This window comes from Saccostrea cucullata, unplaced genomic scaffold (assembly GCF_032062105.1).
Source record: "Saccostrea cucullata isolate Sc308-1 unplaced genomic scaffold, CSIRO_AGI_Scuc_v1 ctg3007, whole genome shotgun sequence".
Taxonomy (NCBI): Eukaryota; Metazoa; Mollusca; class Bivalvia; order Ostreida; family Ostreidae; genus Saccostrea; species Saccostrea cuccullata.
The window spans coordinates 145485-159714 of record NW_026919901.1 but is presented as its reverse complement, the minus strand read 5'-3'; the positions used below and the strand labels follow the sequence as shown (position 1 = coordinate 159714).

Sequence of the window (14230 nt, the reverse complement as noted above, 5' to 3'; positions counted from 1 at the left end):
TAAAAAAGGAAATTAATTTTTTTTTGGTGAGATATCCTTTGGAAACCCTTGGTTTCGGTTCTAAAGAAATTTATGAAAGTGTTAGACATCCCTTTAAACTTACAAAACAATCATGTTCAATATAAGTACCAATCATAATAACAAGGTAAACATAAATATTTATAATTATATATCAATGCAAAGAATCAGGAAGGTTCTTTTGGCCTTTTTGTAGAAATGCAATTGTAAAGACATTCGTGTTAATAGCATAATTATTTTTGTTTATTTTATAAATGCGCAGTTTAGATTTAATAATTTCAGAAATGTGGCATTTCGTTCACATTATATGTTACCTTCACTGTCTCGAAAGTGTGTGCTTTGCAATTATGAGTCAAAAACATTACGAATTTTAAGGACGAAAAATTCAGTGGAAAATGGAGGATTTTAACAAGTCATTGTACCTTTCAGTGCTCTTTGTTGTTGCAACAGAATGTTTTGGTAAAGATTTCGTATAATAATTTTATATAGATGAGAAAACAATACTACACTAATATTACCTGTTTGTAATTTTGACATCTGTTATATAACGATGTGCTTTTTAAGTTAGCATTTTTTTCAAAAGATGTATACATTAAAGTTATTCCGATGTTGTTGGGGTTTTTTTCTCGTAATCATTAATTTTGCTAATCATACCATCGGAAAAAAGATATATGCATCCTTTTGTCGACCTGTCATATCCAATGTGGTCGAATAAAAGTAGAAATTATTAGGAAAAAATCAGCATAAATATAATGCGCTTTCAGTTTGAAACGGATTTATAATAGTCATTGCAAACGTCTACTTCAAATGCATTATTAATATATTTTAATCAATAAAACGTACTTGCTTTCGAACTCTCTCTGGTAATTGTATGTTTGGCTTGTGGACATTTTTTTTAATTGAAGTCTCAAAGTTACATATAACCTACTTACATAACGATTTGTTTCATAGTTTCTGATTTTTTTTATCTGAAGGCTTTGGAATATCACATGTAGGCAATGAGTATACATGTAATTAAATTAATTGAAAAGATAAAACCATATCATTTATTATTGTAATATTATATTTTCCTCTGTAGAAAACCTCAGTCAACTCCCCAAGTATTCAGGCGTACCGACACAAAGCGTATCATACAGATATCCGGCCGTGTACACAGCAGACAAAGCAGTAGATGGATATCTTCAACAAGATCTTGGTGAAGACACCTGTAGCATTACTTTTGCCAACTCCCACATTCACACGGCTTGGTGGAAATTCCCCTTAAAACGATTGGCCAATGTAGCTTATTTGACAATATTTTTCCGAAACTCAAGTAAGATTTAAAAAAAATTGTCTCAATCAATTTGCTCTTTCTCGAAGAATAACTAGCTGATAGATGTATAAAGGGACTATCAATGCTGATACTAAAATTTATTTCTTCCTTGAAATTTGATTATTGAGTGGAAAACGATGAATACATGCATTACCAGTTTATACCTAATGAGCGTTTAGATTTTTGTGTACATTTGCTAACCTACATATACCATAACTAGAAATGAGAAAACAACTTCAAGTATAGTTCCTTTTGCAAACCATTTCAGCTGTAAATCGGCACACAGGGTTCTCTGTGTATGTATTCAACGATTCGTCCTTCACACCACCTTATGGTTTTGGAGAAAGAGTCTATTCCCATGATCCATCTACCTGTCCTCAAGTACAGATGAATATAACCGTCAATAAAGTGACTCAAGGTATAGCCTTGTATAATTCAAAGAATCCTCCCCTAGACACAAACTGCACGGATTATGAACCGACATTTGCCACAATTGAAATATGCGAAGTATTTGTAATGGGTATGTTTTTCTACATGTTTAGTAAAATATCCTTTATTCTTCTTCAGAATTCAGATCTAACAAGTCAGACATTATAAATCATAATGATTTATCTGATTGATGAAAAATTTCAATGTTTTCAGGCTGTCCCCTTCAACATCATGGAATGAACTGTAGAATTTGCAGTCCAAGATGTCGGGATAGACATTGTGACATGTTAAACGGTTCTTGTACCAATGGATGCAGCAACGCATTTATGACTCCAAAACATTGCGGTATGTTTTGTTTAAAGGAGCGAGAATTGTTTTTATTAAACACTGCTGCTAAATAATCCTACATACATAGTTTTAAAAAATGGGATAATTTCTATAAAACAATACTTTTTTTGATTTTATATCTTCATATAAAAGATTTTCCAACAATGAGTTTACACATACTTCAAATTTTTTCTACATCTTTCCTATTTTCTTGGATCAATTATAAAAGTAAAGAGATTCAAACTACCCCACACACTCTCTATATATTAAAGATTCAGATTTTTTTAAAATATCTTTTGTGATCTTGTGATACAAATAAATGACCCAGTTTTATTTTCACAGCATGTGTAAGTGGACGTTACGGAACTATATGTGAGGAAGTCTGTGGAAAATGTCTCAAGGGAACAAACTGTGATGAGCATTCTGGGATATGTCATCATGGATGCAAAGAGAACTGGCAAGGTGCCAAATGCGATGGTATATCAAGAATGAATAATTCTTTTATGTCATTGAATGCATTACAAAATTAAGAATAATTCATTCTTACCAAAAGTGGTAGCCTAATTGCATAATAATATTGTGACGACTTGAAGAATTACATTTATGTTCCTTTGTAATTCATTGTAAATGATGATTACAAACAAGGATACTGATGTTACATGTACCTCCTTTTAGCTGGGGAACGTTTGTACTGATTATTTTATTGATGTATTTATTTTTCACTTCTGAACTAATAAAGACTTCTGAAGACTTAAAATTCCTAGAATGGTTCGGGAAAGTGTTATCTTGAAGAAAACATACTTTCATATATAAAAAAGAAGAAATTTTGCTAATTGCATGCTTTTTGTTTAAGATTACTGTTGCAATAGTTAGTATCAGATAAAGCAACGAAGAATATATTTTTGAAATGATTAAGTTCACACTTTTTCTCAGAATGTCAAGATCATAAATATGGTCCAAACTGCGTATTTGACTGTGGTCACTGTAGAAACAAAACAGCCTGCTCAAAGACAGACGGGACGTGTGAGGAGGGTTGTCAGTCGGGATGGAGTGAACCGCTCTGCATGAAAAGTAACTTTTTTTAAAGTTAAAACAAACATTTTATGCAAACCGTAATGAAAATTAAAGAAAAAATCTTACAATCCAAAGAATTTTAAGACCAAATGATTTTAAGACTGCAGCATTTTAAAAGTAATTATTAAATTCAATTAATCTTTTCCCACTAAAGAAATAGTTTTCTCTGCCATTTATAAACATGTTAATTCTAAACTTAAATCTAATAACAGGTTTCACATCACAAGTGGCATTAGGTAAGAAAAATTTTCCTTCAAAACACATGTACATAAAAATGTGTTATTAAAAAACTTTAAAAATTTTCGTATTTTTTCTAACCTGACCATTGACTAGATAGTGATTTTTAGGGCAATGTTTTTACATCAAACTTAATATCTTGCTTTGAGATATGGAAAGAAAATTGTTCCAAGAATAAATAGAAATTAAAAAAAAAAATTAAAACTTTTCTCATTATTATTTGCTGAAAATTGTTCATTTTTCTTCAAAATGTAAATCTTTATCTATCTTAAAAGAGTATACATGTATAATTGAATTCTACTTTCTTTTATAATAAAAGAATCTCTGTTATAAATAATTCAAATAATGTTTTCAAAGGATAAATACTTATTAAATAATATATTACAAGAAAACAGAAAAAAATAACATAATAACTTATTCATATATTATTAATAAATAAATTTTGAATTTTGCAGAAGACTGGGTTATGATGACCCCGTCTTTAATTAGCCTCGCCGGGTCAACGCTGTTTGTTGTCACCCTTGTCAGCATTGGGGTTCAGATACTCTGCAGAAGAAGAAAGTGGAAAAGATTAAGCAAGAAAAGTTACGACAAATGTAGCAAGGAATTGGATCCAAATGAGGACACCGTGCGTTACATCAGTGGTCGAGCGGATTTAGGGAGGGATGTCCATAAATATAATGATATGACACAAAAAGAATATACAAACGACAAAATACTCATCTATGAAAATACGGTTTTGTATTAAATATGGTACATACTGAAAGATTTTTTCCTCTTTCTCGTCTCATATCTGAGCGTTATTATTCCTATTCAAATATTTTAACCAGACATTGATCATTCCAAGAAACATATTTAATTCATTTGTAACATTTACATATAAAATATGTCTTTTTAAAATTTTCTAAATAGTATAGCTTATTTTTATTAGGAGATCTACAGTGCATGTACTAAAAAAGGTGTATCATATGTCCATCTTTAACAAAATCTGTCAATGGAAATTAAAGAAATGTTTCACTTAAGTAATAGTAAGTGATTATCAAGTAAATAATAATGATATCCTATTGCACATTTTGGAATTTTTTTCAGATAACTTCAATTTAAATGTCTGCATTGTGGCATTTCCAAAAGAAACATTGTCATTTCAACATTTCCTTTCAGCTCTAAAGTAAATTTGATGGAATCCAAAATAACTTGCCTATTTGAAGCCAAATTCGGTTTATTTAAATAGTTCTTTTATTGATCATGTAAAAGGGTATACATGGACAACATTTCCTAACTGGATATAAATCTAAAAGTAAATGTCTCTTTTGATTACATGTAATTTAGTTCAAGTCATCCACCCTGGCTTCTCCATATCATAGTCTTTCAGTTCCAGCGCGTATGATATCAAGAAACATTTTTTTCTATCTTTCGTTGATTTTTAAGAATAAAGGAAAATAAATATTTTCGACGATGGTAACATTTGATAAGTCCTTACTTATATTTTTGCTATCTTTTCCAGCCACATGTATGTTTCCTTTTGAGTCAATATCAAATCCAGAAGGTCTTGCAAGACATGTGCTGCTGTACTTCCATAGAACATTTCCATCTTATGATATGGCCGTGACAATGTGAGAAAATCACCCACTGTAAACAATATGACCTTCATGATTCACAATCAAATGAAAGACGCCCTTTTTTGTTGGAATTTTGTTGTTTTCTTTTCCATGACAATCTAGTTAAGTAATGGCATGGGAACAAATATCATTTGAATAACGTCTACATATTCCTAATCCATAGCAATGTCCGGTAACTGACATAGTTCTTAATATTTTGAATTCGCCTAATTACATAACTTGTATGTATTTCTCTCCCTGGCAGCTTACAAATAACTCTTTTCTTATCACGGTCGGAAATCAGTCTCCGTTTTCTTTAGGAAGATAATTGTTTTGCTGTAGATAAGGCATTGTCTGTTACTACTATCCGCCATTGTGAAATGTCCGTTTGGTAGAACAGTTCCATCGTACAAGGCCCTTTTTCTTTATCTCTAGCAACGTCTTTGTACTGTACTTCTGAAATTTCAACATCCATTTTACATATTACATTTTACATGGCCACTGATTTCCATGAAACAAACTTTAGTACATCTGCTGTATAATAGATTTGCTGCATGAATTATTTACTTCGTCAAATCTATTTAAAGGTTTTGCCATGACATTCAATTCTTTTTCTTCATTTTCCATTGCCTTTATATGCTCATCTATCTTGGACGCGTGCTTGACGCTTGATAACGTGTCAAATTGTTTATCTCTCTGTTGACAATCACGTGATAGAGATGATAAGTGCTACTTGCATTGAATTTTTTTCCGATAGTGAATTTATTTCTTTCTCCAATGTTAATGCAATTACCTTGTCTAATCTACACAATTCGTATTCCTCATTTCTCTTCAATTCCTTTTTAATACTCATTCGAAATTCTCAAAGCATATCATTGAATGTGAAATGTTTTCTAGTTTGGTATATTTTGCTTCTCGATTTTTCTTAAATGATACCCGTTCTTTTTGGTGTGTTTTTATATCATGACCAATGCATCTACATCGTGCTTTCTCAGTTCCTTCAGAGCGTTCTCTTAACATTCAGGCATCTTTTCATGTTCAGTTCCTCCACACAACCCACAACAAAGAACTCCGTGGTCGTCGCAAAAGAGTTGAACTGGTCTATCACAGTGTTTTGAACATATCGAATTTGACATGGAAAACTAAGCAATTGTTTTCGATTGAAGTTCTCTTAAAGAACACATCTTATGGTCACGGGTTGTCAGTCCTTTTTTGTGTGACACTTTGAACATGTTTTGCAGAGTTCTTATTACAGACCAAGCAGTAGTCAACCGCCACTACTTCTTCATTATCTCTCATACAGACAGCGCAATGTTTCTGAAGCAACCAGTTTCATTAAAATGGTATTAAAAGGGTACAGACTTGCCCATTTTCTGGATTTTTTAATTCGCCGACACGATGGGCAGGTAAACCCTACAGGGGACTCCTAAGATTTACAACTACCCATAATGTGTGACGATAAAGAATTGTGACAGAACGAATGTGAGCAGGGCAGACATCTCAGAGTCTTGTAATTCTCATAGCATAGCGAATGAAAGAATTTGTTATTTATGTGATTTAATGAAAACATGGCTTGAGCAAATACTCCACTTGTTACGCAGGGTTTTTTTCTTGAAACTCTTTAGAACAACACCAAGTACATTCCACACTGTACTTGGTAATACTCATGATAAACTATAGAACATTATAGATAATTTAAGAAAACTTCATTGACACTTTGACACTATGATAACTGAAGTTATTTATAGTAAACATTTGATACTTAAGAGATAATTCAAAAAATTAAGTGTTCTATAGTGATCATTATAACAACCTGATTAACTTAAATGATACCTTTAAAATAGTATATTGTTCTGATGTAGTTTGTGTCAAATCGTACAAGGTTGATAACACATCTGGATTGAAATTCTAAATGATATTTCGTTACTGAATCAATGTAAAAACTAGAGGTACTGTGAGCAATGAGCTCACTAAATGATACCCCCCGCCTCCCATAATGTCGATGTGTTGCTATATATTGTTTTACGGTAATGTGTAAAGAGGAATAACTCGTCCAATCAAATGTTATCCCGAAGCTTCTATTATGTGACGTCATAGGTAAACAAAAAATGGCAATGTCCATGTTTTACTCTGGGAACGTAAAATACGTGTCGAATAAAGAAGTAAAATAGGAGGTGCACAATGGCAATATGTAATAAAGATTCTGTGAAAGTTTCATTAAATTTCACTCAGTAGTAACAGGAGTTGCGGATAAGAGAAAAAGCGTAACAGACGATAATTTAAAAACTTTGGTGTTCTATAGTGATCACTATATACAACCCGCTTTTCAAGATTAAAGGTTTAACTTTATAAAGTTTGTATATTTATACCTTGAAAAGCGGGAGGGTATATAATCGTTTATTTCCGTCCGTCCGTCTGTTACGCTTTGTGTCACATCCTCAACTCCTCTCATACTGCTGTTTTTAATGAAACTTTACATCTTTATTGAAATTCCATTAATGTATATTTTACTTTTTGACTGAATCTATGTAAAAATAAAGGTTTTACTCTATAAAGTTTATATATTTTGTTTTACAATTTAATGTTGCCATAATATATTAAAATATCTAATCTCGCAATCTCACAAGAACCATTTTATTTGCCTTTAATCTTGTACTACTGTTTTTTAAAATCTTATTACGGGTCCTCTATGCATTAATGGCCAACTACTTTGAGTATTCTTAACAATGTTTAGAAGACACGCCGTTCAGTAAGGCCATCGAAACTGTTAATAAAATAACAAATACCAGTATATGCTTTTTAATATTAAACGAAAAACAGGAAAGAAGATAAATTTCAGAAGACAATAATAGACACAATTAAATAAATATTGCCGTGCTAAGCACTAAAACACTCCAAGTCAGCTGTGCATCCGGTGATTTTCATAAAAATAGAATATATGGGGATAAATAATTCGTGTAAAAGCGTTATGGATGTTTGTGACAAAAATTGATGCGTGTTTAATGTTCAAGGACTTTCATGTTCTCAAAATAATTATTTTTTTTATCTGATGATACGTGCATAGGTTCAAATTTAAAGTAATCCGAGTTTCCCGACTATACCTAAACTATCTTACTGTTCTTTTGTACCTTTTTTTGAGACGAGAAACGTTCAGGCTTTTATATATGCGAGATAATTATGATCAACAAGATTAATATGAGAGACAAGTTTAAATCTATGTTTAATTCACATCCATTTTAATAATAATAAAATTATAGGCCATGTCCACTCGTTATATATCAGTGAACTTGAACAGAGTATCAGTCTCCAAAACATATTTTTCATATTTTTTTTTCTTTTACTTAATATGTAAATAATGAGGAACAACTTACACTTAAATACATGGCTGTATATGATTGTTATCACATTCATCTGATCATATTCTATACATTGTAAACAAAAGTGCTATAATTTTTTTTTTAAAACAAATAGAGCTGATGACCAAAAAATCAAGGTACTGTGAACAATGAGCTTACTTATAAATAATACGGTTACCTCTCTTCCATTTAGATAATAATGGGAAAGTCCATGTCTTGCTCTGGTAAATTCGAAATAAGTGTCACATCAAAAAGTAAAATAGGAGAGGCGTAATAACATTATGTAATGAAGAATCTGAAAGTATCGATAAATTTTATTCAGTTGTATAGGAGAAGCTGATGATAAGAGATGGAAACCCTTGGATATTATAGAAAGAATGGCAGTGTCCATGTTTTGCTAATAGAAAACCTGAATAACATGTCTGCTCAAAAGGTAGAATTTAAGGTTCACAAAAGCACTCTGTAAAAAAGATTCTGTGAAAGTCTCATAAAATTTCAATTAATCAGTGGTATAAGAGGAGGTACGGATAAAAGATGTGTATCCCAAAGCGTAACAGACAGACGGACATCACTATCACTATTTTTTGGCATGATATAATCTATCAAAATTGAGTATTTTATCCTTCCTGCAAATATACAGGGATGTTGTCCGCAAAAGGACATCAGTAAAACATTATATATGGTATAAGTTTCGTGATACGAACAGAGCAGGGAAGAATATTTCATCGGAACATACTTCAAATTCTTTTTTTCCGATTTTAACAAACCATGAAGTAATATTTAAAATATAGAAGAGAGCAATGATAATAAAGGATTGAAGCATAAGAGTAAGCGTGTTCGATCCTATTTCTTCTAGCTATCGGTAAGTTTTGTTTCTGATAGAAATATCATTTTTGTGTGTTTTTTATAAAGTTTTCTTAATTTGTTTTCTTTTGAATGTATGGATTCTTGTCAAATGAATAACTTAATTTCCTTTCTTATTTAAACATTTAATTTTTTAAATATAATTATTAAAATTCTAAAAATAATCTCTTCAATTTTTAGGAAAATGATATCCTGGGGATAAAATGACGCATTCTGTAGGGCAATGTATCTTGTACTTTTCTTTGCAGTTGCAGCAAGATGCTACGGTAATTATTTTGTACAATGAAACATATCGAGATAACGAACAGTATACCAGATCAAAAATCCATAAACAATACAAATTAGGAGCAAAGCAAACATGGATCTCCAAAACATCAAAGATCATAAAGTCAAATTAAAATGTCAAAATTTTGATTTTTTTTTATCTTCTTAGTATTTTAATTGTCAATTTAAATGTTAAATTTTACACCATGATTTCAATTTATTTCTTTCAAAATAATTTAACAGTTTCACCATTTTATTTACAATTCTAAGACAAGAGGCCCATGAACCACATCGCTCACCTGAGCACTAAGGGTAGGAAAAACCAGAACATGGCTTTTTATTGTAAAGTTTAAATCCAAAAGTAGTCCCATGACCAGTCATGGATTTGATATTTTTTAGAAAATAATTTTTAAAGAACTTTCCTATATATATCTTTAAAAAGTTTGGTCGGCCATTTTTGCCCCGCCCTACCCCTGAGGGTCATGATTTGAACAAATTTGAATCTACACTACTTGAGCATGCTTCCATATGAATATGATGAATTATGGCTTATTCATTCTTGAGAAGAAGAATTTTAAAGAATTTTCCTATATATTTATATGTAAAATTTTGGGCGGCCATGTCAATATAAATATGAAATGTTTTTTTCAAATTTTAAAGAATTTTCCTATGTATTTCTATGTAAAACTTTGGTCGGCCATTATAATGAACAAACTTTTACATTTATTTTTAAATTTGATAAATCGTGGCTTTGTTATTCTTGAGAGGAAGATTTTTAAAGGATTTTCCTATATATCTCTACAAAAATTTGGTCTTATTGAATCTACCCTACCTGAGGATGTTTCCCCATAAGTTTCAATTTTCACTTGAGCCTTCGGCTCAGGTGAGCTAAAAACGATGCTTATCTTTTTGTTTGCTTTCTATGAACATTTTAGTGAGCCATAAAGGCATGTCCTCGGAATTATTTTTTTCGAACAATTATTTATGTTATAAATTGTTTGTGATAATTATCTGATATGATTTTCATTGAAAATTACTTTAAATGTGGACTTCTTTTTGTTCTGTATTTATAGGAACATTTTTTTTATAATTTTTTTCTTGACAATTTTTATTTTATGTTCTCATTTTTATATTTTTCAGATCAGGCCTATTGTTAATCACAGAAGGGCCATTAATTAAATTGCTGTAAATGTTTTCAACAAGTTAGCGTAGTTTTGATTTAGCGCTGTCTGAATTTACTAATTATAAAAGCATGACAGTTAGCGATGTACATGAATTAGCGGACACAGTTTACCGGGAAAATTGCTTAATAGAATACACCGGTAAATGTAATACGTTAACAGTAAAATATTGAACAAAGAATGCATGTTATGTAGTTTTTTTTATATCTTTAATTAATCTTATTTACATGCATTATCCCACCTCTGATGGTTTGGAGGTCCTTGTTTGGTCAATCCTATTTTGTATTGTTTTGTGTGCTTTTGATGTTGAATATTGTTCGTATCTCCTTATGTTTCATTTGTAGAAAACTTAGCTAATCTCTCGGAGTATTCCGGTTTACCCACTCAGAGTGAATCCTATAGGTACCCAGACTTGTTTCTAGCAGACAAAGCAGTGGATGGCTATCTGGAAGAGGATCTAGGTGGAGAAACGTGCAGTATAACTCTTGCTAACAACCTAATCACACGGCTTGGTGGAAATTTCCATTAAAACGCTTTGCCAATGTTGCATTTTTGGAAATCTTTTTCCGAAAATCAAGTAAGGGCTACTCTACTTTAAAATTTGTCCTTATGAGTTATATTATTTAATAAAAGATGAAATTGAATATAAATCACAAAAGAATTTTAGTTGTTTGGCCAAACCAAATTTTAACACAGACATATGTTTCATCAGATCTTATCAACACACACAAAAATAATTGAAGGTGTTTTCATGTCTATAGAAATGTTCGTTTTTGGTTTCCTAATTTATTATTTAAATATATCATCATCATACTTCTCCAATTTAACAATGCAGGAAAATTTATTTGTACTCAATATTCCAGCTGTGAATCGACATGTTGGATTTTCTTTCTTTGTGTTCAATGACTCATCATATACCCCAAGACCTAGTTCCGGCGACAGAGTCTGTATCCAAGACACATCTACCTGCCCTCTTCCAGAGATGACTATAAACGTAAATAAAGTGACCGAAGGAATAGCTCTTTACAATTCAAAGGATCCTCCAATTAATACTAACTGTAGGGGATACGAGCAAGAATTTGCTACTATTGAAATTTGTGAAGTATTTGTGATGGGTATGTAACCCTCTTGCTTTCTTTCAAATGTCAATGGATAAATGTAGATAAAATCTTATGTGACGTTCACGCACAAAATAGTTTTTCTTTTAATTCCAGTTGATTTCCTGGGCTGATAAAAATATTAAATATCTTTAGGTTGTCCTTTTCAACACTATGGTGAAAACTGCACAGTTTGCAATCCCAGATGCCGTGATCAGCTGTGTGCTGCATTCAATGGTTCATGCATTTATGGATGCAACAATTCACTAATGGTGTCATCAAACTGCTGTAAATTTCTATCAAAATTAGTAGAATAATGCATGGCAAAAATGCTTGCTGTTTTTTTCCCTTGCAAGAAATTCAAATACATATGATACTACATCATACATTGTATATTGGCGAAGGTTAATGCTTCAAATAAAATAATTTAGATTTTAACATGGCGAAATTTAAAGCCGAGCAGTCGAAATTACGTTATTTACGACTATTACACCAAATAAACTTGTGTTCATTCATATCCTTGCACAAAAACGGACAAATTATAAAGATTCGAATTAAGAATTATTACTTCATTTCATATTCGAAATTATGACTTCATATTTCACTTCCTTGAAATAGTACGGATGCCGATTATACCAGAAAAACCTCTTTTACAGCATGTGTAACCGGACATTATGGAACCATTTGTGAGAATTTATGTGGAAAGTGTGTAAATGGGACCCACTGTGATCAGCACACCGGAATCTGTCCACGAGGGTGTGAAGAAAACTGGCAAGGTCAAACCTGTAATGGTAAATTAATAAAACCATCTGCGGGTATGTTAAGGAAGCATATATAAGTAGTTTTTCGGAAAATTTAGACTTTTTGAGAAAAATTTAGTTTAATAAATTACCAAAACCACTGATAAACGTAAACTGTTAATTACTATTGCATTCAGATATAAGCGTGTCTAACGCAAAGACGTGCATCACCGCCACGGCATCACGTGACTTTAATTAATAGCAAAATTTTCCTTAATGAAAAGGCTTACAGAACAACAATACCCCGGAGTTTTTGTCCACAAAGTGCTGCTAGAATCCAACTATCTTGTCCGTAAAATATTTAGTCCACACATTTGCACGAAACCTTACCCTTTGTTTTGAATTTTATACATATGAATCGAGATTTTTCATACAACCTTGCATAACTCGGGATTCTAGCAGCACTTTCCAAGTTTGTCAAAACACAAACTTTCAATCTGTACAAATCGTATGTTTTGAAATATCCAGCTTATTGTTGTTCTGTTGCATTTTTTGGTCAAGAATGACGGACAATAGGCCGACCGGGATACGTAATATAGCTGACTGTCTTCGAAAGAGAATATAATCGATGAAAATAATTAGCATACCTATTTAATTAATTGAACTCTATATGAATTTAACAGAGTATTTCCGATATTTCCTTTTAAACTCAATTTTATGTATCTTTGGACATGCCGTCTTAGCCAAATTCTCTTTACACTACATGATCAATTTCCAGATTACTTGATGAACACATATGACGTCATCGGTGGTAGATTTCAATCATAATGACTGTTACAGCATAACAAAATAAAAACAGTTAATTTTTGTTAATGTTTACACGTTTCTAATCATTTTCTAGAGTTAAATTACATTGCTAATTACCAATATTACGAAAACTGATTTATAAAATTGCGTCATCTTGCCTACTATGACGTCATAATGCAGAACTGATTTAGCCAAGGTAGAATATTCTGTATGCTTCCTTATTCCCCCTGCGTCTGTTTCAATATCTTTCAAAATTACGAAACTATCGTAGTGTGGTTATCATAATAACCATGTTTTCATGTAGATGTACAACATTTCTTGTGAAATATTTACTGATGCTTTTGATAAAAGTTTTAAGCCAAATATGTTCACACCTTTTAACTTCATATCTATAGACATCGCATGATTGTTCTTTTGCGTAAAGTCTCTTCCTATTTTTCTTTTCTGAAGCAAAAGAAACAAATGTAAATCATTTCAATAAAATTCTAAGGATTCTTTTATGGACAGATAATTTTCTTATACACCTAAATGACTAAACGTACAGCTTCCCGGCTGTCGCTGTACATTTTTCTTTGATAATGATTCGATTAAAAAAATGTCATCTTTTTCAATTAAAGTATTTTTACCGTGTTTATTTTTCTGAAATGAGGAATCAACATTCAAATACTTCAAGTTTTTTTTTCGTCAGCATCTATATTACTTTTAAGTTTGGTAATCCCCCAAAATGTCATTCATTTATTCGACACAGAATGTTTCAGCGTCATACTAACAATCAAAATGATTATCAGGTTTATAAATTACTAGAATACGAGAGGCTGTTTAAAACTAAAGTCCCAACGCTTTTCTGTTATAATTGCCATTTGTTTTGTGGATATATATTGGTAAATTGAATATAAAATACCTTTTAGAATGTCAAGATTATAAAT

At 31.4% G+C, this 14230-nt stretch overlaps 1 protein-coding gene and 1 long non-coding RNA gene across 2 annotated transcripts; both read left to right on the top strand.

The window, feature by feature from the left end:
* The first annotated feature begins 255 nt into the window (after positions 1 to 255).
* LOC134239975 (platelet endothelial aggregation receptor 1-like) lies at positions 256 to 4235 on the top strand. Its single transcript, XM_062722107.1, has 7 exons — positions 256 to 477; positions 1097 to 1330; positions 1599 to 1748; positions 1973 to 2104; positions 2429 to 2563; positions 3020 to 3157; positions 3853 to 4235. Exons 1-7 carry the CDS (start codon positions 414 to 416, stop codon positions 4143 to 4145), a joined length of 1146 nt encoding a protein of 381 aa, XP_062578091.1. The 5' UTR covers positions 256 to 413; the 3' UTR covers positions 4146 to 4235.
* Positions 4236 to 9394: 5159 nt separating this feature from the next.
* On the top strand, positions 9395 to 12548 carry LOC134239987 (uncharacterized). The gene is made up of 5 exons (XR_009986331.1): positions 9395 to 9481; positions 11005 to 11237; positions 11524 to 11775; positions 11914 to 12045; positions 12414 to 12548. It is a non-coding gene; the product is annotated as an uncharacterized LOC134239987 (long non-coding RNA).
* Positions 12549 to 14230: the final 1682 nt, after the last annotated feature.